Source organism: Chaetodon auriga, chromosome 1 (genome assembly GCF_051107435.1).
Source record: "Chaetodon auriga isolate fChaAug3 chromosome 1, fChaAug3.hap1, whole genome shotgun sequence".
In the NCBI taxonomy this organism is placed as follows: domain Eukaryota; kingdom Metazoa; phylum Chordata; class Actinopteri; order Chaetodontiformes; family Chaetodontidae; genus Chaetodon; species Chaetodon auriga.
The window spans coordinates 31,428,693-31,455,396 of record NC_135074.1 but is presented as its reverse complement, the minus strand read 5'-3'; the positions used below and the strand labels follow the sequence as shown (position 1 = coordinate 31,455,396).

General features: G+C 48.8%; 2 protein-coding genes across 10 annotated transcripts in view; one reads left to right on the top strand and one right to left on the bottom strand.

Annotated features, from left to right (window-relative positions):
- herc1 (HECT and RLD domain containing E3 ubiquitin protein ligase family member 1) overlaps window positions 1-9,097 on the top strand; it is a 48,437-nt gene extending 39,340 nt beyond the window's left edge. For all 8 annotated transcript variants that reach the window (XM_076735002.1, XM_076735011.1, XM_076734994.1 and 5 more), the window contains 14 exons: window positions 787-968; window positions 1,050-1,205; window positions 1,410-1,532; window positions 1,651-1,753; window positions 2,151-2,320; window positions 2,844-2,982; window positions 3,183-3,352; window positions 3,488-3,657; window positions 3,853-4,018; window positions 4,122-4,198; window positions 4,686-4,938; window positions 6,924-7,076; window positions 7,662-7,967; window positions 8,381-9,097. In XM_076735002.1, coding sequence (XP_076591117.1) covers window positions 787-968; window positions 1,050-1,205; window positions 1,410-1,532; window positions 1,651-1,753; window positions 2,151-2,320; window positions 2,844-2,982; window positions 3,183-3,352; window positions 3,488-3,657; window positions 3,853-4,018; window positions 4,122-4,198; window positions 4,686-4,938; window positions 6,924-7,076; window positions 7,662-7,967; window positions 8,381-8,566 — 2,354 coding nt within the window. In that variant the 3' untranslated portion in view covers window positions 8,567-9,097. The remainder of the gene's footprint in view (window positions 1-786; window positions 969-1,049; window positions 1,206-1,409; window positions 1,533-1,650; window positions 1,754-2,150; window positions 2,321-2,843; window positions 2,983-3,182; window positions 3,353-3,487; window positions 3,658-3,852; window positions 4,019-4,121; window positions 4,199-4,685; window positions 4,939-6,923; window positions 7,077-7,661; window positions 7,968-8,380) is intronic.
- Window positions 9,098-9,161: 64 nt separating this feature from the next.
- On the bottom strand, window positions 9,162-25,273 carry LOC143323259 (uncharacterized). 2 transcript variants are annotated; one of them, XM_076735048.1, is made up of 6 exons: window positions 24,720-25,273; window positions 22,570-23,038; window positions 20,545-20,620; window positions 18,217-18,295; window positions 12,951-13,065; window positions 9,162-11,185 (listed from the first exon to the last, which is right to left on the bottom strand). In XM_076735048.1, exons 2-6 carry the CDS (start codon window positions 22,996-22,998, stop codon window positions 10,802-10,804), a joined length of 1,083 nt encoding a protein of 360 aa, XP_076591163.1. In that variant the 5' UTR covers window positions 22,999-23,038; window positions 24,720-25,273; the 3' UTR covers window positions 9,162-10,801. The 2 variants fall into 2 exon arrangements, with proteins under 2 accessions (XP_076591163.1, XP_076591156.1); XM_076735041.1 differs by having other exon boundaries at window positions 24,909-25,273.
- Between the last annotated feature and the right edge of the window lie 1,431 nt (window positions 25,274-26,704).

The window sequence follows — 26,704 nt, the reverse complement described above, 5'->3', positions numbered from 1 at the left end:
TAAAGATTTCAAATCAGACTGGATTAGATTAATACAGTTTTGAGTGCTGAAGAGTTGTGAGTTCATTAGTTTATAATAATAAAAATGTTGTATCTACATCCTGACAATGAACGAGCAGCCGATGTTGATTAAATGTGTGTCTGACACACTGAAGTAACAGCTGTAGCCTGTGGACCTCACACTGCAGGTCCTGCTGAACTGTCACGTTATCTAAACTCAAAATGTTGATTTCAAGTTTAACTGGAAGCTTCAGAATCATCAGTCTGTCATAAAAACTGAGTTTACTCAGTTTGTGCAGCAGCGTTACAGAGAGGAGGAGGAGGAGGTGATGACCTACAGAGAACAGCTGTGAGCTTCATTTCAGCCAACATGGAGTAACATTAATGTTAATGCTAAAATCTGCAACCGTCACCTGCTCAACATGAGAAGCTGCTACCCAAATGTTTCACTTTGTGCAAATGAATGAAGAGAGATGAAAGATTCACTAAGAGGTTTGGTTGACTCGAAGAATCCAGATCCAGAACCGACTCTGCACACGAGACAAACGTCCTGCAGCAGAAGACGTGGTTTTACTCTGCGGACACTTAATGTGATTAGAAGAGCAGGGAAAGGTGTGAATGTCTGTTACAATTAAGAATTCTGATTGTAAAAATGTGCTGTGTTACAGTAAAAGCTCCGCAAACAAAATGCTTTGCTGTGATTTCTCTCTCCAATCCAAATGGCTGGTGAGAGTCCAGTGTGCTTTCACCGCCACTCTGACGGCGTCTTCGCCTCTTCGTCCCTCAGGCTTTGTTGTGACTCAGCTGGTGACTTCATGCGGCAGTGACGGCCACTCCATGGCTCTCACGGAGAGCGGCGAGGTGTTCAGCTGGGGGGACGGCGACTACGGGAAGCTGGGCCACGGGAACAGCGACCGCCAGCGCCGACCGAGACAGATCGAAGCCCTGCAAGGGGAGGAGGTGGTGCAGGTGGGTGGGACGCGGCGCGCTCCGTCGACGGGGGTTGTTGGCCAGATTCTTTAATTCAACACTTTCTCTCTTTGCCTTCAGATGTCTTGTGGCTTCAAGCACTCTGCTGTGGTAACTGCTGACGGAAAGCTCTTCACGTTTGGTAACGGCGATTACGGCAGGCTGGGTTTGGGAAACACCTCCAACAAGAAGCTGCCAGAGAAGGTCACGGCCCTGGAGGGCTACCAGGTCGGACAGGTAGGACAGAACGGCCGGGAAAGGTGACGTTTCAGGATTCTGCTGCCTGTGTTTTTGGTGACGCTGCGTTCGGGTGCCTCAGTTAGCTTTGGCGTGTTCACAGACGGGGCTGCAGAGACAAGCATTCGCCGTTCACCGTCTCGTGTTTTGACAGCTGAAGGGTTTAGACTCACAGATGAGTGACGGCGTGTGCTCCCTCCTCAGGTGGCTTGTGGTCTGAACCACACTTTGGTCGTCTCGGCTGATGGAATGATGGTTTGGGCGTTCGGCGATGGAGACTATGGAAAACTGGGACTCGGCAATTCCACAGCGAAGTCTTCGCCTCAGGTAGGCGCTGCGTCGCTGGGAGGCCTGTTTCACCAGTGAAACCAGTTACACAGGATTTAGTGTTTCAGTGACTGTAATCAGGCTTTAATATTTCTTTCTTTTTCTTTTGATTCCTCAGAAAGTGGACGTTCTGTGTGGAATCAGCATCAAAAAAGTGGCCTGTGGAACGCAGTTTTCTGTGGCTTTAACCAAAGATGGCAAAGTTTTCACCTTCGGCCAAGGTAAGCTGTGCTTTGACGTTTTAACAACGCAACGCAGCAACGAGCTGCAACTGTCAGCTGCAGGAAACTGAGGTTAAGTTTTCAAGCAAATATGTAAAAAATAAATTTTTCTGAAGTTAAATCACCGTGAAGTAAATATTTTGGGTTTTGAACTCGACCTTCTTTCACATTTTTCACCTTTTTCTGATGTTTGAAAACGTTTAATTGTAGATGAACTGATAATTAGTCCTTTGTTGCAGCTCTAATAATGATAGATTTTGTATTGATAGTTACGTTTGAATAGATTTGGTATTCAAAACTCTTGTCCTCCAGCAAACAGGACAGCTGCAGTGTTTTCACAGTAAACTTCATTCCTCCATCGTTTGCATTGTCTCGGTGTCTTCCTCTCGTGTCTCAGACCGCCTGATTGGTTTACCGGAAGGCCGAGCCAGGAACCACAACCGGCCCCAGCAGGTTCCGGCTCTGTCGGGGATCCACATCCAGGATGTGGCTGTCGGAGCTGAACACACTCTGGTGCTCTCCTCCACGGGAGACGTTTACACCTGGGGCAGCAACTCAGAGGGGCAGGTAACCTCTGACACACCCTCATGACAGATATTAGGCCTCTGGACGAACTTTCACTCATCACACGAGCGACCAGGACGATGGTCTGTCTTCTTTTCAGGACGGAAAAACACATGAGACATCTGTGTGTTTCAGTTAGCAGCAGTGACTCCGTGTATTCTGAAAAGCAGTGAAAGATTCAAATATATTCTCTGAACCCTTCAGTCGTCGTCTGACAGCAGTTTATCCTCTCGAGGAAACGCTGAATGTTTCAGAGCTTCGGGTGCAGCCAGATAACAGATGACAGATATCTGAGACTTCCTCCTCTGTGTGTGTGTGCGTGTGTGTGTGTGTGTGTGTGTGTGTGTGTGTGTGTGTGTGTCTCGTTCATAGTTCAGTTTTGCAGCTTCACCTTCAATGCCAAATCAGAGGTTTCAGCTGCTTTTACACACATCCGTCAGCAGTTCTCTGCCTGTGAAGCAGTCATACATGCGATATTTCGGGTGATTTGACTGAGCTGACTTTGATCTGTGCCTTTGTTGGTCAGCTGGGTCTCGGTCACACCAACCACGTCAGAGAGCCCACAGTGGTGACGATGCTGCAGGGAAAACACATCCACCAGATCTCTGCTGGACGCTGCCACAGCGCTGCATGGACGGCCCCCTGTGTGCCGCCTCGAGCTCCAGGTCTGACCCCATTACACCAGAATCCACGTAGAATTCTGCTTTCAGGCTGATTTGTGGCAGCATTCAGCTCCTTCAGCTTGTTGTGTTTGCACATTGAATTTGATCTCTTCTGTCTCACCTCCCTGCTCCGTCCTCCCTCGTGGTCTTTGTGTCTCCCTCCTCCTCCTCCTCCTCCTCCTCCTCCTCCTCCTCCTCCTCAGGCTCCTCGGTTCCACTCCAGCTGGGCCTTCCTGTGGCGGTGCCTCCTCAGTACAGCGGCCTGAAAGAGGTCAGCATCGAGGCGGTGAGGGCTCGCCTACGACTCCTCTACCACTTCTCCGACCTCATGTACTCCTCGTGGAGACTCCTCAACCTCAGCCCCAACAACCAGGTAGGCGAAGAACCAGGACACACAGAAGAAACCTAATATAAAACAAATGAAATAAAAATCTGTGTCAGGCTTCTGTAGATGACAGACAGACTGCCTTTGTTTCAACTGTGCACTGATGTGGTTCTCCCTCCGCAGAGCTGTACGTCCCACTACAACGCCGGCACCTGGGGGATTGTTCAGGGCCAGCTGAGGCCCCTGCTGGCCCCCAGAGTGTACACTCTGCCCATGGTGCGCTCCATAGGGAAGACCATGGTGCAGGGCAAGAACTACGGCCCCCAGATCACCGTCAAACGGATCTCCACACGGTCAGTGATCCGCTGGACTGTCTTATTTCACAGAAGTTTCCCAGTTCGGCACCAGTACACGTGGTAATCCCTGTGGAAGCCCAGTGCCACGACAGACATGTGTCAGAGTGTGTTTTCAACAGAAAATACTCTGTCCCGACCCGTTGTCACCCTCTTCTCTTCTTTCTCCGCCTCTCTCTCTCTGTGACGCCGCAGAGGACGGAAGTGTAAACCCATCTTCGTTCAGATCGCTCGTCAGGTCGTGAAGCTGAACGCCTCCGACCTTCGGCTGCCCTCCAGGGCCTGGAAGGTCAAACTGGTGGGAGAGGGTGCTGACGACGCAGGGGGGGTCTTCGATGACACCATCACAGAGATGTGTCAGGTACGGACACACCTGTCAAGTTGAATTATTCAGCCAGCAGGAGACTGGATGTCTTCTAACTCAGGGACGTTTCTCTCCTCGTCCTCTCTGAATGTTTTCGTAGGAGTTGGAGACGGGCGTGGTCGACCTGCTCATCCCCTCCCCCAACGCCACAGCAGAGGTCGGCTACAACAGAGACAGGTGAGCGTTCAGACCACCGAACACTGTCTACACTGCAAGAGGTCAGCTCTCAAACACATGAAAAAAAGATCCTCAGTGAAAGTAATGTTGGATCAGTGTGATCTTTAAAGATGGCGCTGATCAGTACTGATGCTTGGACAGTTTTTGATGCGTCCCTTCTCTCCAGCGCTCACTGAAGAAACACACAGCTTCTTCTTATCTTCTCCAAACTGCTCTGTTTTTTCTCATGTGTGTCATTTTCATGACATAAATAAATAATTGAATTTACATTTACAAACGTATTGAATTGTGTTGCGTCTGGTTGAAGCTCTGCAGCTTCTGTCATCTCACAGATCCAAAAAGTGAACAAATCCTCCATCTGCAGAAAAATGTCCCTTTCATTTGGCTCCTTCCTCTCGCGCCTCCCTCCACCTCCATGGCTGACGGCGTCTCCCGCTCGACCTGACGCCATCAGCCCATCACCTCTAACTGTCACGTCTCTGCGTAGGTTCCTCCTGAACCCGTCGGCGTGCCTGGACGAGCACATGCTCCAGTTCAAGTTCCTGGGCATCCTGATGGGCGTGGCCATCCGCACCAAGAAGCCCCTGGACCTGCACCTGGCCCCCCTGGTGTGGAAACAGCTGTGCTGCATCCCCCTGCTGCTGGAGGACCTGGAGGAAGTGGACCTCCTTTATGTGCAGACGCTCAAAAGCATTCTTCACATTGAAGACAGCGGCATCACCGAGGACAATTTCCATGAGGTGGGACGTGGTTAGATGTGGTATGAGGAGGACAAGTGGACCCATCGTCCACTTGTCCTCCTTGTTGTTTTTGGGTTGATGTGACAGAATCATGTCATTTTCTACTTCTATCACGATGCAAACTGCATCAACTGCAGCGACGTTCTGTTGTTGCTCTGTTTCATGAATGAGTGCTGGCAGCCATGTCTTAATGTCACCTCCAAAGCTCTGATTGGTCGATTGTTTGTCCAACCTGAACAAACCAAAGAAACTCTGGAGATCATTAGAAACTGAATCTCCATGATGGTGTTTGTCCACCAGAGAGCACTGACTCGTTTTTTTTTACTTTAATCTTCAAGTTTTTTAACAACCGTTTTTGGTTTCAGGGATCTTCATTAAATGTGTTTGAATGAGTTAATACACTCAGAAAAGAGAAGAAAGAAAAGTTTCATGGAGGTTCATGAAGGAGGGAGAAGGTGATTCTGAAAAACGCCTGAACTCCCTGTAATGTCTCTAATCTGAGCTGAAAGTGTCTCCTGTAGTAGAAACATGGTGCAAAGGAAAAATCACAGCTGAGGCTCGATTTACGGCAGCGAAGGTGAAATCGTCTTCATCAGGTGGAAAAGCCTTTATTGAACAAGCGTCGTTCCTCATCCTTGAAGGCTGGGCAGTAAATATCAGCTGCACACGGGCGCCGCCCTCCGCGTCCTCGCCGGCTGCTGATCAGAGCGTCATTACGCTGTAGTCGAGCTTCACGTCAGGCTCCAGCGGCACGGCCGAGCGGCTCGCAGGTGATCATTGTTTTGACGGCTTGGGCAGCCTGTTCACCTCTCCTCCGCCATGTGAACGCTTGATTCATCACAATCACACGCACGCCGCTTAAAAGATAATAAGCAGGCAGCTCGTGGCCTCATGAGCCCGGTTTTAGACTCGGCAAATGATGTCACACGCCGCGGCCACGCCACGCCCAGCGAGCGCTAACGGGAGCCAGCAGCGAGCGCGGTGTGATTTATAGGAGCGTTATCCTGTTTACAGCCAGCAGACCCGAACGTTAACCAACCAAACGTTGCCCCAGTAATGTGGCTGAGAGCAGCTTCCAGCTTTGTGAAAGCCCCGCTGGGGGAACACAGTGTTCCCGTCCCAGCGCTGATAAAGCATCAGCGTACAGACCGCACTCCCCTCCCACCACGCCCACAGCCCACAGATGCTGGGGGCCGGCTCCGGCGGCAGAGAGCCAACTTGTCCCGGAGCCCCTCTTCTGTCCAAACAACCTCACACAACCCCTCGGCTGTAAAGCCCCGGCCTGCGGGGATGCCAGCCCCGCTGTTGATGCAGCACATCCTGCCCGGCGGAGCCTTGGCCCCGCTCCCAGCCTCGCAGAGGAGGGGCTCCGTCAGCCGGGCCGAGGGAGGGGAGGAGGGGGCCGCATCTGCTGCTCTGGCAGGAGAGGAGAGACAGGACCTCCTTGTCCGCCTTTTCTGTCGGCTTGAATTCTGCCAGACGAGCTGTCAAAAGTCTCACCGTGGTCTTAGAGACGCTCGCCGCCTTCCAAGCCAGCGCACACGTGAACAGATCATTTTCAGCCTTTGTAACCGACGGGTTCATCTTTATTCATTGAGAGGAAAGTCGGCTCCGTGGGCCGATATCGGCTCGTTCCACATTCATCAGTCAGCAACAGCACACGTCATGACAGAAGTCACAGAAAGACGGATTGACCAGTTAAAACCAGCTTCTGTGACCCGAAAGTTTATTTAAAGGTTTTCTTCTTCAGTGTTTCTCACCAATCAATCAAACACATTTAATTCATTTCTGTCCTCGTGAAACAAATCTGATCTTTGAATATTTGAACTCATTACATCCACACTTCTTCTTCTTCTTCTTCTCCTCCTTTGTGTACTGCTGTTCCGTCAGTCGTGGTCTTTTCAGTGAAAGCGAACCGTGACGTCTGCTGACCACACTGAAGGCTCACTGATGGGATCCTGGTCATTCTGTGTGTTTGTCTGCAGATGATTCCTCTGGATTCCTTTGTCGGGCAGAGCGCAGATGGAAAGATGGTGCCCATCATCCCGGGAGGAAACAGCATCCCCCTCACCTTCTCGAACAGGAAGGAGTACGTGGAGCGAGCCATCGAGTACCGGCTGCATGAAATCGATCGACAGGTACGGAAAACGGATCTGACCTGATCTGAACTTGTGTTTCATGGCTGCTTTTGAACGGTGATGTGAATGTGATGCAGAAGGTTTGAAGGTGAAAACTGAAACGTAGAGCTGCTCTTCAGCTTCATGATTTCAGCTCGGGTCGATGTTTTTCCTGGACCAGATTTTATCCGTCTCTGCAGCCCAGTTCAGTGGAGCCGATGAATCTGATTTATCTTTTCATGAGGAAGCAGTTTCACCACGAGGTCCTTTCAGTTCGGGAGCTCAGCAGGATGCAGACGTTCATGTTCAGATTTCATTTCTTTAAGCGTTTTTCCCTCCATCTGTTTGTTTGAGCACGTTTGATGTGATTGAAAGCTCCAGTTTCCAGTGAGATGGTCCAGTTTGTCATCAGAGCAGCAGCTGCTTAAAGCTCTGAAAAATCACATTGTAAAAGCTGTCGACTGAAGAAACAAGCGGTCCATTAATCGATCAGCAGAAAATCAGTCAAACATTCAGAAGTTCCCTACATCACTTAGTCAAACTGTGCTGTCGAGCTCGTGGCCTCGGCCCTGAACCTAAAGCCTGTCCCGTCTGTGCGGCTCTCAGGTGGCGGCGGTGCGTGAAGGCATGTCGTGGATCGTGCCAGTGCCGCTGCTGTCCCTGCTGACGGCCAAGCAGCTGGAGCAGATGGTGTGCGGCATGCCGGAGATCTGCTGCGACGTGCTGAAGAAGGTGGTGCGCTACAGGGAGGTGGACGAGCAGCACTCCCTGGTCCAGTGGTTCTGGCAGACTCTGGAGGAGTTCTCCAACGAGGAGCGAGTCCTCTTCATGCGCTTCGTCTCCGGCCGCTCGAGGCTGCCCGCCAACACGGCCGACATCTCGCAGAGGTTTCAGATCATGAAGGTCGACAGGGTGAGTGCGTCTGTCTCAGTGAGTCTCATCTGAATCTGTGCCGCCGCTTTGAACACGTTTCACAGTCTGTAGCTTCTCTGCAGCAGCGTCCATGTTTGAAGCATCGAAGCTGATTGGCTGATCTCGACCTTCAGGTGATTGTTGTCGTCTCTCTGTCGGTCCTCTGTCCTCCTCTGTCTCTAAGTGAAGACAGCATGTTTCTCATTGGACGTTAATCACTGGAATCAGACCGTCCGAAACAGGGCTGACCAATCACAGCGCAGTTCCTCAGCTGCTGTAGCACCGACATGCTAACACACAACAGTCCCCTAAAGATCAGGCCGTCCTCACGGGTCGGCCTGATGAGCAGAAAGGATGGTTTGAGCTGTTGGTCTCACGCGATGCTAAAGCGAGTCTCTGTGTTTCCTCCGCAGCCGTACGACAGCCTCCCCACCTCTCAGACGTGCTTCTTCCAGCTGCGCCTGCCTCCGTACTCCAGCCAGGCCGTCATGGCGGAGCGGCTGCGCTACGCCATCAACAACTGCCGCTCCATCGACATGGACAACTACATGCTCTCCCGCAACGTCGACAACGCCGAGGGCTCCGACACGGACTACTGACGCAGGCGGTGTCACACACGCACACACGAGTAAATAAACTATTAAGTCCCAGAAAGTTCCAGACATGAACTGTCTCTCTCTCACACACACACACACACACACACACACACACACGCACACACACGCTTCATCACTGCACTGGTCGTAGGGAACTCCTGAGCAGAAAGGCCACTTTTTAAACTCATTTTATGTCCTTTCAGACCTTCAGCACAGATTTCATTTCTCTTTGTGGTTTATTAGCAGTTTTTAACGACACAAATCCACACGAGAAGTGCATTTAGTGTTTTTTTTTTTTTTTTTCATTACTCCACATCCCATTTTCAGGGTTTCTGCATGGAGGTATGTTCATTTGTTTGGAAATGTGTATAGAATATTCAAGCCAGTGGTGGAGAAGAGAGAATATTGTACATTGTGTAAAATGCTTCATTAGGAAAATGTTTTGCATAATATCCATATTTATTGTTTTCATTGCCGATGCCGGGTTTCCCAAAGCGTACAAAAGAAAAAAAACAATAAATGCTGCATAATTGATTTGTTGTTGTTCTGCTGAGGTTTGCTGTTGGGAGCTGAAAGAAAGAGACAAACGTTTCCTTTCAGAAAGCAGACATCACATTTATTTCAGAAGTAAAAAATATCACAAAGGCCATCTTTGAAGGGAGTAAATAAAAAGTATGTACACAGAGGAAAACGTCCGCCTGCTTGAGTCGGCCGGCTCTCATTTTCAGTCTTAAGTCAACACTCACTCACTGGAAGCTACTGGTCGCCATTTCCCTTTGTCTGAAAATCAGAGCAGATTCGCACTAATGCGACGTCCGCGCAGCCGGTCAGCGAACGCAGCGTCAGTCCTCACTCTGTCTACACGAGGCGTTCAGGTACTCTACAGGCCACAGAGTAGAAACACGCTTCCTGTGTAAAACAAGTCGATCATGAGACTGAAAAACGCTCCGACTGATAGAAACACGCCTCAACAGGTAACTCTGCCCCGCTGACGTCCATCCCACATCGAAGCTGCTGCAGATCTGACCTTTAACAGGTCCTTTAATTGGAGGACTTGAGCGACGAGCTAACAGCTAACGGGCAGCTTGTTCGTGCTGTTTAAAGGTCAGAATCCAAAATGCCTCCACGCGTTACTTCCTGCGCGGTGCGACTGTCCGTCTGACTACGGCTCGCTGCTGATTTTAAACATTTTCATTTCCCTCGTTTCAGCCGTGCTCTGAGTTTGGAGTAAAACGTCTCGGCTCTGGTTATTATTCCTCCCGTCATCAGAGGTAGTGAAGCGATCTCTCAGTAACTGTCAGGGAGGACAAACCCAAACCGGTGTCCTCCACAGTGTCTGTTCCCTCGCTATGCTTCCCCTCGCTGGGCCGACAGTCGTGCAGGTTCGGGGCCGTGAGGCGACCAGTAGCTCTCTCATGAGTACTGCTTTAAGGTTATCTGAGCTCATCTTTAAACTGTGCAGGACGTGTCTCTGAACGTCCTCTGGGACACGTGTGATCGTTCTGCTTCCACACAATAATGAAGACGTTCACAGGCACCATAACAGATCTGCTGTTAGTGGAAGTGGACGCTGAACGTCTGACGTCGAGCTGTCGATCACATCGATCAGCTCGGGTCGTTAAAGGTCCTCTGAATAAACACACAGAGGTCAAAGCGAAGCTGGAGACACGTCTGATTCAGGCTGATCGTAATGAGAGACACACTTTGGATTCACGATGTCTTTGAATTTTGGGGAATTGTCCTCGATCGCTTTGTGATCTTGGTTTTGTCCTGAACTTTGCTGCCGTGTGTCTGAGCTGTGTGGCGGCGTCAGCGTGAGGTAGAGGAATCATTCAAACCTAAAGAGAAGCAGATCAAACCAGGCTACAGTCGAATGTTCAGCTATCAGAGCGTGACGCCTTCATTCCTTCACGTTTATGTCCAGAAGTCTGGTCCACGTCCTCAGAGGAGCTCAGGTTCCCGTTCGTGTCTCAGTCTGTCAACACTTCACCTTTGAACTCGTGACAAGATGAAACTCAAACAGCGGTGAAAACCAGCGTTTCCTCGCACGGCTGTGAAGTCGATGCCGTTTCAAACGAGGTTCGTCTTTGTCGTCACATTGGGACTCTTGAACTGAACGTCGACCGGAGATTTAAAAAAGATGGAGAAGACTTTGAAACATGCTTTTTTTAAGGCCTCTTAGTATCTTCAGGAAGCCGCGTGGAGTCTCAGTCTCACCCAGATCTGCTCTCAGATCAGCTAAGACAGCCAGCCTCCGCCCCTCACAGTCCTCGGAGCGATGATGCTCTCCTTCGCCTGCAGGAGTCGCTCCAGACACGGCGAGCTGATCTTGAAGGGCAGCGGCCCCCGGCAGGGACGAGGGTCGGCGCCGGGGCGGCGCAGGGGCCCCGCGTGGAGGTCGGTGCTGGAGGAGACGGCGTTGTCCTGGGTCACTTCCTGCCTGCGGCGTGCGGGCGGAGGGGAGGCGGTGGCGGCGCGCTGGCTGTGCACGGATTCCGGAGTTTTCAGGGAGCAGATGGGCGACGTGTGGAGCCACTTGAGGTGGGTGGAGGAGTAGGAGGCCACGGGAGCCGGCTCCACGTCTGAGGAGGAGAGAGGGGAGGAGGCACCGCCGTGATGCAGCTGCAGAGGAAACAAGAGGACAAGTTCAGCATCACAACACACCTGCACCAATCAGCCGCCGGGAAACACTGACACCACCTGCACGACAACAAGAAGTGAACTCCGGAAACAAAACGTTCACGAAACCCAGTGAAGGACGACAGGTGAGACTCAATCAGGACAAGATGGCCGCTGACGGACAGATGATCAGAGCATAAACAGACGAGCACCTCGGTCCTTCATCTCTGCTGACTGTTTCTCTGACATTCAAACTCTTTGTCCAATCACAGCTGCTGATGGACACCGCTGTCCCACAATGCACTGCACAAAGGAAACGGAGGAGGCGCTCTGCTGCTCCGCAGAAAAAAACTACAATAACATGAAAATTCAACCAAAGACGTTTTTGTCTGTTTGAGAAGTTTGACCGATGTCCTGCCGCCTGTCTGATGTCACTTCCTGTTTGTACAAATATACAAAGTGTCGGTTTCTGGTGGCTAACGGTGCGTTCATGTAGTGTCGGAATAATCGGAAAAATTTCACATGAACGCTCCTGAAGTCGAGAAACAACTCACAAAGTCTGTCTGTGTACTGTACTGTGTACTACAGTGTATACTGCAGTATGAACAGGAGTATGTATTATAGTGTGTACTGTAGTCTGCAATATAGTAATTACTGTAGTGTGTACCAGAGTGTATACTGTCTGCACTGTCGTATATACTACAGTGTGTTTGTACTGTGGTGTGTAGTACAATGTGTAGTACAGTGTGTACTGTGGTGTGTAGTAGTGTGTACTGTAGTGTGTACTGTGGTGTGTAGTAGAGTGTACTGTGGTGTGTACTGTGGTGTGTAGTACAGTGTGTACTGTAGTGTGTACTGTGGTGTGTAGTACAGTGTGTACTGTAGTGTGTACTGTGGTGTGTAGTACAGTGTGTAGTAGTGTGTACTGTGGTACTGTGGTGTGTAGTACAGTGTGTACTGTGGTGTGTAGTACAGTGTGTACTGTAGTGTGTACTGTGGTACTGTGGTGTGTAGTACAGTGTGTACTGTGGTGTGTACTGTGGTGTGTAGTACAGCGTGTACTGTACTGTGTACTGTGGTGTGTAGTACAGTGTGTACTGTGGTGTGTACTGTGGTGTGTAGTACAGTGTGTACTGTACTGTGTACTGTGGTACTCGTCTCAGGGGGCCGTCTGCAGCAGCTTGCTGTGGAAACACGTCTGAACCGATCGATCTGTGAACTGTTCTGTTGTTTCTGGTGACGTCTGAGTCCAGCGGGACATTTTTAGCTCAAACAGTGAAACTGAGAACGGCAGAAATGTGACTCCAGAGCAGCAGGAGTCGTCAGTCTGTTCTCTGAATCTCTCTCCATCCTCAGTTAACTCCGCTCTGGCGGATTTATTCATCGGCGGTCGACACATTCTTGTGCGCGAGGCGGTGGCGGCGGCGGCGGCGGTTTTCCCCTCATTATCTGACCTCGACTCTTCTTATGAAACGAGCCCGCTGGAAACCGTCAACAGTAAAAATACATTAATACCCTCACCGTCGTCTTCCAGGAGTCTGTTACATAACTTGACTCTTCTCAGCATCAGACACACGTTACTCAGAACAGAGTGTCCATGAACGCAGCACCGTTCTCACCTTTTGTCTACTTCTTCTTATTTTCTGTTTTCATTGTTGATCGATTCACTCGTTATTTTCTCAGTCGTCTATAAAACGTCAAAGCAGGAATACATAAACATTCAGGGTGCAGGAAGCAGGTGCTGCCGTGCACCTGACCACGTATTTACCTTCTGCTTCTTAGCCGGGGAGCCGCGGTCCGCCTGCCTCTGACCGGCTTTGATATGAGGGAACCAGCTCTGAAGCATTTCCTCTATTTTCAGCACGATGCTCAGGAAGCGTCCGCTGGGAGAGACAGAGAGGAAACAGTGTTTGAGGAAGTACTCGGATACTCTGCGTCACACTCCTGCAGGTGGAGGTGACGTCTCAGGTAGTTTATCACAAGACAAAAATCCTCATTTCTGACCTAAGTGAAGCTGACGGAGGCGTGCAGTGAAGTGTTACTGCGGCGGAGCAGAAGTACAAAGTACAGTACTGGAGTAAATGTACTGAGTTACTTTGGAGCGGGGGCCGCTGACAGGACGAGGTGAAGTCATGTGTTTCTTCGGCCTGAACGTGACGCAGATTACAGTCAGACGCCCTGCAGCTCGGATGGCTTAGGGATGTCTCGCCAATGGCCATTACATAAGCCTCATAAAGCCGCTGCCAGCACAGCGGGCGCTGTGGCTCCGTCTGATTGGTGGACAACATGAAACAGCACAAAGGCTGAATAAATAAAAAGTCCTGAGGGGGGGCGGGTGGGAGGGATGGGCTGGGGTGGGGGGGGTCTGACTGTTCCTGCATTCCTCCCGTCTGTGTGATGCTATCTGAGCGCCGCGTACGAGCATCACATGACACGAACACAGAACGACAAGTAGAGCATGTTCAGGTCCACATGAGAAATGTGACCGCACACACACACACACACACACACACACACACACAGAGTGCAGCCCACACGTGGCAGTGGGGGGGGGGGGGCGGGGCCCTTGTTCCATTCACAGGCTATAAATAGAGCAGTAAGCCCTGGAGCGGCCTGACGAGGCCCCGCCCACCGCTCACAGCCATGAGGTGGGGTTACAAAACACACACACACACACACACTGATAAACGGCGGCTTTATTTCGGGCTGCAGCTCATGATGATGTTCTTCTGTGATTAATCTGCCAATCATTTCCTCCATGAATCGTCTAGCAGAAAGTAACTAAGTACATTTACTCAAGTACTGTAGTTAAGTACAAATCTGAGGTACGTCTACTTTGAGATTTTCCATTTTATTTTTTTAACTTTATACTTCTACTCCACCTCAGAGGCAAACGTACTTTTTACTTCACTGCATTCATCTGACAGCTTTAGTTACTTTGCACATTACCTCCCGTCCAGTGAAAAGCTCGTATCTCCAGCTGTGCTGCTTGAATGTTTGTGCTGAACTGAAGGATGAAGAGTTCCTTCAATAAACTCTTTAAAAGCCTCTTAGATCAAAGTCACTCAGAGCCTCTGAAAAGTCATGAAAACTAGAGGGAAAGTCGGCAAGTTAGCGACGCTGCTACGCTACAGGATACAAAGTCTTTCAGCTCATTGGTCAGCCTGGTTTCCAAACACAGGAAGCTGTTTTCAGCTCCAGACAGACATCGATAGGAAGCAGCTGAACGAACATTTAGCAGCCAGATGTTCCCATCAGGAGGTGGAGGAGACCAAAAAAAGAGCTAAAAGAGAGAAAATATCGGACTCCTCAGGTGACTTTAAATGAACGATAATGTCCCTCCGTAACTGCTGGATGCCATTAGGACTCTTTTTAAAGGTGAAAATAAGAAACGTTAAATCTCACAAACGTCCTTCTGTTAAAATAAATCCGTCGAACTGGCAGAACAGCTGATGTCTTGTTGCTTTAACTTGTTAACATTTACGTCTCGTCTCACACTCAAACGGTTTATAAAGTCGAAAAAATGCGGCCTGAACGAACGCAGCTGACAGTTCTCGACTTTATTGCTGTAAATAATCTCGGCTAACTTTGACTTTTATGGCGTGTGACTGCCAGCGCCGCTGGATTTGCTGCCATGTTCTGCGGTCTGCGTCGAGGTCCTCCAGCAATTTATTCTGCCAAGTGGGAAACACTGACGCCTAAAAAAACATCCAGCCTGTTCTGGTGGTGGATGACTGGAATTTTTTCCCCACGCCGCAGGACCGAGGGCTGTTGAATCGGACATTATTGGGGCCGATCTGAAGCCACCTACGCTGCAGCGCTCCATGTGTGGTCCGGCTCAGACCGGTGTTTGAACATGGACCTCCATCCCGCTGTTTTACTGTACGTGTCACAGTGAAAATGTTCAGCGTGAGCTCGGTTATTGTTACAGGAAACAGATCCGCGGCTTCGCCAACGAAGGAAACACTTTGTTCTGGTTCACAGAAGATTAAAGGTCTCAGTGTGCTTCAACAGAATCACCGTCTCTGAAACGGCATCTGACAGTTTTTGTACCTTTTTGAGGCGGCGGGATGCAGCCGGGAGGAGGCTCCCGCCTTCCAGCGTGGCCAATCACAACGCAAAGAACGGCTTTCACCTTTAGAGGCGGTCTGACGACCTGCAGAAAGCGGCTTTTGTTGACCTGCTGGTTTAGTGATCGCTCCAGGTGTGTCGGTACACTGTGACATCACTGCTGCCGTCCAACCATCGCTCTTTAAAGGAGCAGTCTGACAAATGTGAAAGATGTCGACTTCTTGTTTTTCTCTCTGACTTACTTTATAAAGTCATTCGACCAATGAAATCTCTGAACTCTGCACGTGTTACCGCGGCTCATTTCGAACCAGGTTTCATTTGATGTGGACCGAGACCACCGAGGACCAGGGGAGGGTTCACACTTTAATCATGGTTTAGATAAAACTGACTGAAGTCTGAATGGCCAAATGAGGGAGGTGTGAAAGAGAGTTAGATGACATCATCGACCGGTTAAATGTAAAGCTATAACCAGCCGCCAGCTAGCTTAGCTTAGCATTAAGACTGGAAACAAGGGGAAGCAGCTAGCCTGGCCCTGTCCGCAGTTAGAAATCCAGCTAACAGCACTTCAAACACTCACTAACTGAAATGTTTTAGCTTGTTTGTTTCACTCCTACAAAAACTTAAGTGGAAAAACAACAATTTGATTATTTTATGGGCGAAATGAGTCGGAGGTTTTCCAGGAAGTTTGATTTTGCAGAAATGAAACAAGCGTCTTCATTAGTGAGCTTCAGAGATGCTGTCAGACAGATTTCATCACCGTCAGACAGATTCGAGCCAGCTGTGTCCAGTCGTGCTAAGCTAACCAGATGTTAGCCTTCGCCTGTCTGTCTGTTTAATATGAAGCTTTTTTCATGTAACTCCAAAGTGTCAAACTAATCTTTGAAGTTTCACTTCTTCAGCTGCTGAAACACTTCAGACTCCAGCAGTGATCATAGCTGTGGCTTCCTGTTAGCGTCGTTCACATCACGTACAAAACGAACTGATTTCCTGACCCTGCAAACACGAGGGCGGGACTTTCTCCATTCGTTTCAGATATTTCTCTCCATGGATCACCACAGTCAGCTGCTTCTGTTCTTTAAGCACGAGAGAACTTTTCTGTTTTTCTATCCTTGTAAACTGAATATCTTTGGACTGTTGTTTGAACAAAACAAGCTATTTGAAGACTAATCAAACTATTCATCGAGGAAACAATCATCAGACGACGAAATTAGACGTCAGACCGCAGACATTTAATCATGCTGCTGTCAATCGATCAATCAGTTTGACCCACACATGAACATTTCACTGAATCCAGTCTCATGAAAGCGACTCTTCAGCTTCGTCTTCACACTGCAGCAAAGAGACACGAACCTCCAGCTTTTCTCTTTAATTCACGGCTGCTGACGAGAGAACAGTCTGAACGGTTTCCTGACGTTTGGCCCTCACGTCGTCAATTAACCAACTGCCAGCAATAAAGTTTAATTTGAACTTCAAACGCCCACGAAATAGCTCTCTTTTCTCCTCCAGTTATGTGTTTATGTAAAACTGTGGGATAGTTGTTGTTCTAAAGACTGATATCTGCATCAGCCTCACAAAAACGGACTAAAAACACGTTATATAAATTTAAAAGAGAAACTAAAGAGTTCAGTTCAACTGCTGCATTTCTCTACAAGTAAAACGCTGCAAAGTCGCGACCTTTGACCTTCACAGGAGCTCAAACCTCAAAGTAATCTGCACAGTGAACAGTGAAGTGTGTCTGCTCCGTCCTGATAGTCAGGTGAGCCGTAAATCACAGAAAAGTGGCCAAAATGACCTTCAGATGTTTTCCTGCGATTGTCAAACAAACTCCGCGCAGCTCGCCGTCCGTCTGCGGCGGACAAACTCCGCCCGTCTGGCTTCAAACGAGCGTCGACGGAGGCCAGCTGGAAACGGCTGCATCACAGCATTTTTGCATGGAGCCTGTTTGAAGTCGTTCTTCATGTGTGTGACGTGACTGCAGGTCGTTCAGAGTGCAGGAAGAACATGTGACGCAGGGAGGAATAAACACGTTTGTCCTTTCAACTTACATTAAAGTGATTTATGTCACAACCAAAACAAACCTGCTTCATTTACAGCTCGTTAAACCCGTTTTAGTCTGAGAGATGAACGTTTTGTTTTTCAGAATCCAGAGCAGACGAACACCAACACGACGCTTCTTAATAATCAGAAACTGTATTTCAGTTTGTCAACGACAGATTGATGAGCTCATCGCCGTCAGTCTGATGTTTCCACGTCAAACGTCAGGATGGAGACGAGTCCTGAATCAGATAAACGTCTGAAAAAACATAAATATCAATCTAATTAAAAAAAGTCAGAAATGCCTCAGTCAGCCTAAAATACATTTTTTCTTGGCTCCTGAAAGTTGAGATATAAAACTAAACTTGAAGCGGTCGTCTGGTTGCTGACGTGTTTCGGACGGAAGCTGCAGAGGAAGCGACAACCTCACAGAGCGGCAGCCATGTTTGCAACACTCTGACTTCTTGCTTCCTCACAGATTATTATGTTCTTAAACTGTGCGCTCGTTCGTAGGTCTGTGAACACACCGCGGTGTGTTCAGGCGTCGTTTATGTTCTCTCATTGCTCTGACGCTCTGAACACTGAACTCTGTAACTCGGGCTCATGTCAGCAGTCACTTCTTCAAACGACACACTTCCTCATTTTAAGATGAAGACGAGCTTGTTTGTCCTCAGACTCCTTTCAGCCAATGGGAGGGAGGGATTTGTTTGACTTTGGGCTCTGACAGATAAAGTTTTGTTTGACTCGTGCAGCTCGTTATTTTGAACCAGCCCCACCCTCTCGGATGGAGCGCCGCCGTCCGTCTTATCTGTGAGACACTGAACTCATTCAGCCTCTGACGGCTCTGACTGCAGAAGACGGTCAAACACACAAAGAGAAGGAAGGAGGACTGTCAGCGTGCTGCCGTGAGCAGCCGCTGAGGTATTTACCCCATGTGTGGATTCTGAAGGACCCCCATTATTCTCTGGATGCGGTCCATCGCGACGCTCTCCTGAAAACTGCTGAGACCTGCAGGACAACAGAGAGAGAAATGTGCTGTGAGGCGAGGCGGCACGAGGCCCGAGCGCCGGAACACAACCACGTTACGATTATGACAGCAGATCTATTTTCTGACGCCTCGATGACGCTGAACCACAAACGACCGCTCAGAGCGGGACGTCATCACTTCTGTCTGCATCCGCCTCCTCGCTGTCTGTTAATCCGCGTGCAAAGCTCCAGCGTGGAGCCGCATCACTGCAGCGCTGACTGTGCACAGCGACCAGGAGTGATGTCACCCCGAGGACAACCACAGGCGTCACCTTCAAAACACCTGTGACACCTGTACGTGTATGCATATGTATAACAAACACAATCAAACATTTGGATTTTTTCATATTTCCTGTAGAAATTTTAAGAATATCGGTCGACAGCCCTCTGAGACATCAGTCACATGATGAAAACTGAACCAAGCAAACTCAACACACACACGAGCTGTGAGCTGTGGTTGAAAGCTGAAGACGAAAGCTTGTAGGTGGCCTTCGAGTAGCCGTCGTCCCTATGCTGCCAAACACATGGATGACCTGAAGCTCAGATCGGGTTTGTCCCATTTCAGGTGAACGTTTCATCGTCTGCTGATCTGTGACAGGATACGTGTCGCCTTGAGGTTGGAGAGCTTCGTCTCTTCTGCAGCCGGAATCTGTTTGCTGCTTCCAGCTCTCGTGTTTGGCACGGCGGCGTTTGCGTGCAGGAAGCAGCAAACAGCCGTTCTTCAGCCCGTATCTCACCTACGCTACGTGAGAACGCAGCGTCTCTGATCCCGTCTTTCATCTCTGAGGCAGTTTGAAGGATGTTTAATGACTCGTGAGGCCTTTCATCCTCTTTGAGCTGCTGTAATGTTCGCTCTGCTCCCGTCTTTTATCAGACATTCTGCTTTAATTATTTCCAAATGAACTCCTGTTAATTGAGAGAAGAACATTTTTTGAATCACTTAGTGAATCAAAGGACTAAGCCGTTTTTTTCTAGACTCTCAGCTCGTTTTATAATGAGTGCTGTATTTTAGTCAGTCTTTGTCGGCCGACAGGTTTTTCTGTTGACTTCGATATACCTCAGGAAAAGTTTTCTTGGACAGGAAGTGACGAGCTTTTGAGACAAAAATCTGATCTTTTTCCATTCACTCATATTTTTCATTTACGGTCGCTGAATTATGAGACGTAACGTAAACAGCCGTGGAAGCAGCACGTTGATTAGCGAGAAGACAATTCAGTTGTTTAATCGGCAGATTTAAACAATTAGCTGTTGGAAGACAAAGTCAGGTCAAAGGTCGCACTGTTACCTGAATTAAAACAGTTTAACCTGTGAACATCCGCTGTTTCAGGACACCTAACAGTCCGCCTGTGATCGTCAGTCAGACTCGACTCAATGCTAATGTTAGCACGCTAACATTTAGAATTAGCATGTGCACATGTGCAGTATGTTACTGTAGGATAATAATATTCAACAGGGAAAATTGACTTTTTGTTGACATGAGATCAGTGTTACTCTGTATATTGAGAAAACTGGAGTCAGGATGTGGTTAGCCTAGCTTAGCATCAAAACTGTAAGCAACAGCTAGCCTGGCTCTGTCCAAAGTCCTCCTCTCCGCACCTCTAAAGCTCACCATCGACACGCTCGGGTTTCATTTGCACATAAACGGAGACATAAAAACAGTCAGTGGAGCTTTTATGTAGTCACATGCTGTTGTTGTTTGTCGGTGAACAGCTGGACGCTGTGACTTCCTGTAGTTTGTCAGAGACTCACAGACATGCTGAGTGGACCAATAAACTGCAGGACATAAAACACTTCAGTTTGATTAAACAAAGATAAGATAACAAGGCCAGGTTAGCTGTTTCCACCTGCTTCCAGTCTTTATGCTAAGCTAAGCTAACCACATCGTGACTCACAGACATGAAACTGATGGATCGTCTCATCTCTTTGCCAGATGGTGGTTCAGTAGCTCAGCAGTGAGCGTCAGACGCCTGCTGTCGCTGTGGGACATGAAAGTCTGGATCACATTTCATGCTAATCCATCCAATAGCTGATGAGATACTCGGTCCGGACCAAAGTCCTGACTGACTGGCAGATTCACATGCTGTCTGACGGCCCGATTCAGGAGAACATCCAGTGAAATGCTTTCATAATCACCCACTGCGTCACCGAGCGTTTATCTTTAGCAGTGTGATCTGTCCATTAACAAACGTGCCTGCAGGAGAAGACGGTCAAAGCTGGGATTAAACACTTACGTTCAGAGTACCTGCCTGATCTCAGGCCCCGCAGGATGGCCGACAGCGGCGGGATGTAGCACTGCAGCTCCGTGCACTGTGTGGAACAGACAACCCAAGTTAGCATTCATGCTATCACTGCTACACCATGCAAAGAGCTTTCTAATGGCCTCCTCAGTCTCCCATCCACAGCAGAGCGACGCTGCTTTCCTAAAACTCAACACACGGCTGCACGAGTTACATAACCGCCCAGACCTCGGCTGATTTAATGAGCTCTGTGTGTGTGCGTGTGTGTGTGTGTGTGTGTGTGTGTGTGTGTGTGTGTGTGGCCTCCAGCCAGCAGTGTGTATCGCTGCACATGATTTACAGCTTATCAGAATTTCTTCAGTTTCTCATGTTGTCAAGAACTTATTGATTCCCCGTTAAGTGACCGAGCGTCCATTTAAAACCGCTCCCATTTGCTGCCATTAGCGGCCTGTTAACACTGAAGGTAAACGTCCGCAGGCCCGTCAGAGGCCGCCATTAACGGCTGACAGCAGCTAATGGAGGAGCTGATAGTGATCGTCAACTGTGCACCGCTGCCTTCGTCCCCGAGCGTCACTCTGCTGACGGACACTCGAGCCCCGGCGGCGACAGACTGCCATGAAAACTGGCACCATCAGATCCTCTTACGCTGTTTGGGATCACAGGCTGCTGATGGATGCCTCCCTGCAGCTACTCTGTCTTCTAAAGAGACGAAACCGATTCCAACCTGATCCTCTCTGACACAAACTGACCTGAGAACAGCTCAAAGTCAATGTGTTTCATGTTTTTCCTCATCAGCTTCACTGATTTCTGTAAATATCTCTTATTGTGAATCTGATGCAGCAACACGTTTCACAGACTGAAAGATGTGGAACGCTCCAAAAACACCTGTTTGGATCATTCCACAGGTAAACAGGCTCATTGGTAACAGGTGAGAGCATCATGATTGGGTATGACAGGATGGAGCGAGGTTCACCACTTTGTGAACACATGATGGATGAAGGAGATGAACACATGGACTCAGAGGCACTTCAGGAACCTGCTGTCAGTGAACTCAGATTGATTATTGATGACTGATTCTGGTTTATTTCAGGTGAACGTGACCAAGTTTCCAGAATCAGGGAAGTTTGAGTGAACCGCCTGGTAGCTGCATTGCATTCTGGTCTTTTTTCTGCAGCTGGGAAACGACGGCGTCTCTTCTTTGTATGATAAACTATAAGGCCAAAAGTATGTGGACACTCCTGTTCACGTATTTTTGTGGACTTTTTTTTCAGGATGTTTTTGGCAAAAATGTGCTTCAAACTTAGTGGTCAGACTTTGGGGAAGATCCTTTTAGGTTCGGCTGATTGGACGAGTAGATCAGCGATCAGCGGTTTTATCTGAAGATTCATTTTGTTTCAGTCGAGTTTGAAGTTTGTTTCATGATGAGCTAACGGAGCAGTTAAGGTCGGATGTTTCTGCTCACGTTTAGTGAGTTTAGTTTGTTTATTCGTTGGACTGAAACAGCTGAGAATGGAGGTCTTGGTGAACTCGCCGTCGTCTGTTGGAAGGAGAGACACATCTGTACGAATCCATCGGCAACCGCTAAGCTGTTTCCTGTTTCTGTCACCTGAACACAGGTCTGATCATCAGTTTGAGGGTAAATTGCTACTTTTACTTTACTTCAGAGGATAAATTGTTACTGTTGTTGAAGGTTGAGCAGTGATGATGAATCTCCCTCCTCTGTTCACCGCGGCTCGCCACGCTCTGCTGGAGAGCTGTTAGCAGCAGCAGAGCGACGCTCGTGGACTGTCCACATACTTTTGGCCACGTAATGTTGGTGAACGTTGATGCCAGATGGCAGGTTTAGAAAGAAGCCTCCACTCTTTGATCCTGAGAGCGACGCCGCGGCTGATTCAGATCTCTGAGGCGTTTTCTGAGACTTATTTAACCTCTGCAGCAGAAATCTGAAGGTGAGACGACTTTTCTCAGGATTGAAGTTTCACACCAACCAGAACGACCCTGCAAGACAAAACCTCTCACCTTCTGCGAGAAGAGTTCGTTTTCAGTGTCTGCTGGAGGCGTTTCACAGAGCGCGTCCAGGCCGGCGCCGTGCGCTCGCTTCCTGGTCGAACGATGCTTCCACTCTGCAGAGAGCGTCTGCGGCGTGTAAACGGAGGTAAATCCCTGAAATGGACTGACCGCCGGGGTCTGCGGGGCGGCTGCAGAGTCAGCAATGACCCCACAGCAGCCTTCATCTTTACAGTCACAGCGGTCGCTCCTCCTCTTCCTCCGCTGGGCCGCCCCGCAGTGGAGGCAGCTTGCAGGAGCTTCCTTTAATGATGAGGTCGATGAGGAAGGCGACGCCGGCGGCTCCTCCGCCCGATGAGGACTTGACGTCTTCGGGCTGTCGCAGTCGTCCTCATCGCTGGCGAGCCAGTCGATGGAGGAATCCGAGTCCGAGGTCGACATGTTGGCGTTAGACCGTCAGCCAGCAGAGGGCATCACGGAGCTGCAGCACGAACAAGAAAGGTGAGAAACACTTCAAGCTTCTCGGTGGGTCAGTCACAAATTTATTCAAACCTGCAGAACTTTGTTTAAAACTCTAGATGCTAACATTTAGAAAAACGCTAAAAATGTGGGTTAAATCTTAAATGTTTTGTAAAATTATGCAGTTTGCACACGTCACTCAGTGCAAACATCAGATACCTTCATCACAGAGCATAAATCAGACTGTAAGTGTGGAACCAGACGATTTTAACAACCTTAAAGCTGCACGAGAGGAAATAAAAGAGGAACGTTTCAGACTTCAGGAAGAAATTCAGCGTTTAAAGTGTTACACAACATCAAGAAGCTGCTGGAACTCATTCAAAACCACGAAAAACAGAGTCACACGTCGGCCCAAAAGTAACCGAGTTCAGTCCTGGGACACATGAAGAAACCGATGGTGGAGGGAGGATTCCATATTTTACAGCACGTCTTCGCTTTACGTCACGTTTAACACGCGATGGGATGTCGTCACACAGCAGTCTGAGTTCACAGTCTGCAGGTATCAGAGCGGCTTCAGGCTGTCTGCTGCCTCCAGACAACACTTTTAAAACAGCTCAATCTTCATCACAAATCCACCAATCAAAGGAAAGACAGTCTGCAGTGATCCTCATTTAGTCATTTCTGAAGCAAAATGCCACATTTTCCCTGGTCTGATCCTGTCAAACGTCTTAGATTTCTCTTATTTTAATGTGATTGTAAATGAAACATCTTTAGCTTGTAGACTGATGATTGACAGAGCCTGAGAAACAGACGTCTGTCACTGATTTCTGACCACAATCAAACAAATTAGAATCAACAGGTGATGAGAATTAGTGACTGACAGAAAACATGAAGGACAGTAAACTTCAGCAGAGTTTCACTCCAGGAAAAGAGCATTCAGACTGCAGTTCATTACTATTTTCACCATCCATGAATCTGAACAGTATGTACTCGACCATTTCCTCGTTTCATGGATTAATTGTTTGATTTATCAAATATCAGAAAATGGTCAAAAAAGTCCATCAAAATCTTCCTAAAACCAAAGCTGATGCCGACAGCCCACAAAGGATCATCATAAACCAGCAAAGATTCACATCTGAGCAGCTTGAAGTGACTAAAATGTTTGCAGATTCATTTTCAAATATTCCTCAAACAGATAAATGAGCAAATAAAATGTGAAGGAATGAGAAACTTCATGGACTTTTTGGTGGTTTGAAAAGAAACTGAAGTGAAAAGTGTTGAACTGGAGGAAATCTGACCTCAGCATTTCTTAAATCCTGCAGCTCTGCTCTGAGCGGCTGCTTTCATTTGTTTCAATTCCCAGTTTAACCAGTACACGAGGCTGGATCCTGCAGTCAGACACGCAGCGGATTAAATAACCCTCCTCTGCTTCTTCCAAATGGGCCGGTCGTCCAACATTATGTAAGAAAAAACATGCAAACACATGGACCTGTTTCAGTTCACATGCACACACGCTGCTGATACAAGTGACCCGGAGCGCGCAGACGGCTCTTCACGCATGTTCACATGAGGATCTCTGCCCTGGAAACACACACCTGTCCGCGGAGATGCACCACTGTGCCGTTCAAATAAGCATCAAATAAGAAACGCCACGGTCTCCACCAGCAGAGGACATTTTCTACAGCCACACAAATGAACCTGACCTGTTCGTCCACCGCGCTGCAGAGCCGCGTTTCAAACCGCAAACATCACCTCCATAACGGGGCTTTTGGTTTTGCGCAGCAGCCTCTCACCTCCACCGCGTCCCTCATAGTAAGAATAAGAAGAAATCCTCTGAATTCAGGTGAGCTGAGAGAGCAGGAGGCGGCTGAGAGCAGCAGACCGTCACTTACCAGAAGTGAACACTGTGTTTCCCGTCCGGCTCGGTGAGTTGAGGACGTGCGGCGGCGGTGCGTGTGTGAATGTGTGTGTGCGTGTGTGACTGTGAGTGTGTGTGTGTGCGGACGCGCCGACGGACCGATGATGGAGTGAAACCGTGAACGCAGCAGACGCAGGAAGGCAGGAAGGCGGGCGTCCCATCCAGCCCGTGCAGCCTCTCCCCGGGCAACGTGTCTGCGAGGGGCGGGGCGCGGAGCTCCTCTCCGCCGGCCCGGAGCTCCTCAGCGCCCCTGGCCGACGAACACACGCTCACAGCCGCGCAGGAAACGCTGTCACGCGAGTGGAAATGAGCGTGGAAAAACAAATAAAAGCGGAGGAAACAAAAAGTACACACGTGATCACGCTGTGACGAAACACTGTAGCGCGTCACCACCTGTGCTCCTTCAATTAAGATCTCCCATTGGACCAGAGTCACACTGCAGCACGTGACGTGCGACAAGGCCAATTAATGCTGCATTCAAGGACTTCCTGGACGTGTCCGTTTAATTTTATTATTAACACGTGATTAGAAGTTAAATATGATTATCACACAGTCAACAATAAAACATCACATCGATATTAATAAAATAACTTTAAACCGGAGTTAAAGAAGTGACTCAGACATTTAAAGTGCAATAAACTGAGATGCATAGTTCAACATTTTGAGAAGTACACTTCTTAATGTGTTGTTATGAATGTATGTGGTTCTCTGCAGAGCGTGTACGATTGAGAGGAGTAAACGAGGGCAGAGCTAATCAACTGAGGAACATACTTTGACGGCCATTAGACTGAGACTTAGACTGAAACTTTATTTAGGAACTGCAGTCCTTCATGTTGGCTTCATTTTTCAGACCCAGAGGTTACGACTTGGTACTGGGCCGTCACAGATAAATGAACCAATGGGAAACCTTGTATAACCACAGCGTGTCTGTATTCTCAGCACAAAGTCAGACATGTTTTCAGTGGGTGTGGGACTCTGCCGAGGTTGCTCCTTGCACAGCCGGGGTGAGGAGGGTCTGTCTGGAGACCTTCAGGACATACCTGGGCTGTTTTCAGCCGGGGGCGAGGTGGCCGAGATGCGAGTAACCAGCCTGTTCAGCGTGTGCGACCCGACCATTTGATGGTACAGCGACCCGCCTGGATAACACAGCTCTTCCTCTGCTGCGGCAGCCGGACTGTGCAGCAGGGTAGATGGTGTCTATCTTGGCCAAGTTTCTGAAATGTTCTGCCCCCCCATTACTTCCAGCTTTTATGCTCAGCTAATCAACTCGATGCTCCATCCTGCACAGACATGAGAGTGATATTGATCTTTTCATATAATTATTGGCAACAGAGTAATAAGACTCAGGTCAATGTTTCTGCATTTATATGAAGTGAATGTGAGAGAGAACACTTACATTCAGCATTGAGAACACGAGTGTTAAGATCTTTCCTGTTTGAAAGGACGGCGGATGAATTAAAGTCCATACAGTCTAAATGGAAACACGTTCCTCCTCATTAGATGTTTAGACCAACCAGGTTACAGTGACATCGTTCAGTGTGGGACCTCCACATCTGAGGAGGCGACTGCTTGTAGGAGCGACGGCACGTTTGGGCGTCTCTGCCAACACACCCCTTGTTTCATCCATGCAGCAGCACAATGACAACTCATCCAGCCACTGAGCAATTTCTAACCGGACTGGAGGATGAATTGCAGAGACATGGCCCATTTCCTGTTTGTGGCTTCACTGCCAACTGTGTCACAGCTTTAATGGTCTGCAATCAATGAGAG

Coding starts and splice junctions, on each gene's coding strand:
- LOC143323259 (XM_076735048.1), bottom strand. CDS start 22,998: ATGTCGACCTCGGACTCGGATTCCTCCATCGACTGGCTCGCCAGCGAT. Junction 20,621..22,569: donor ACGAACTCTTCTCGCAGAAG/GTGAGAGGTTTT, acceptor TGTTCCACACAG/TGCACGGAGCTGCAGTGCTA. Junction 18,296..20,544: donor ATCAGGCAGGTACTCTGAAC/GTAAGTGTTTAA, acceptor GTTGTCCTGCAG/GTCTCAGCAGTTTTCAGGAG.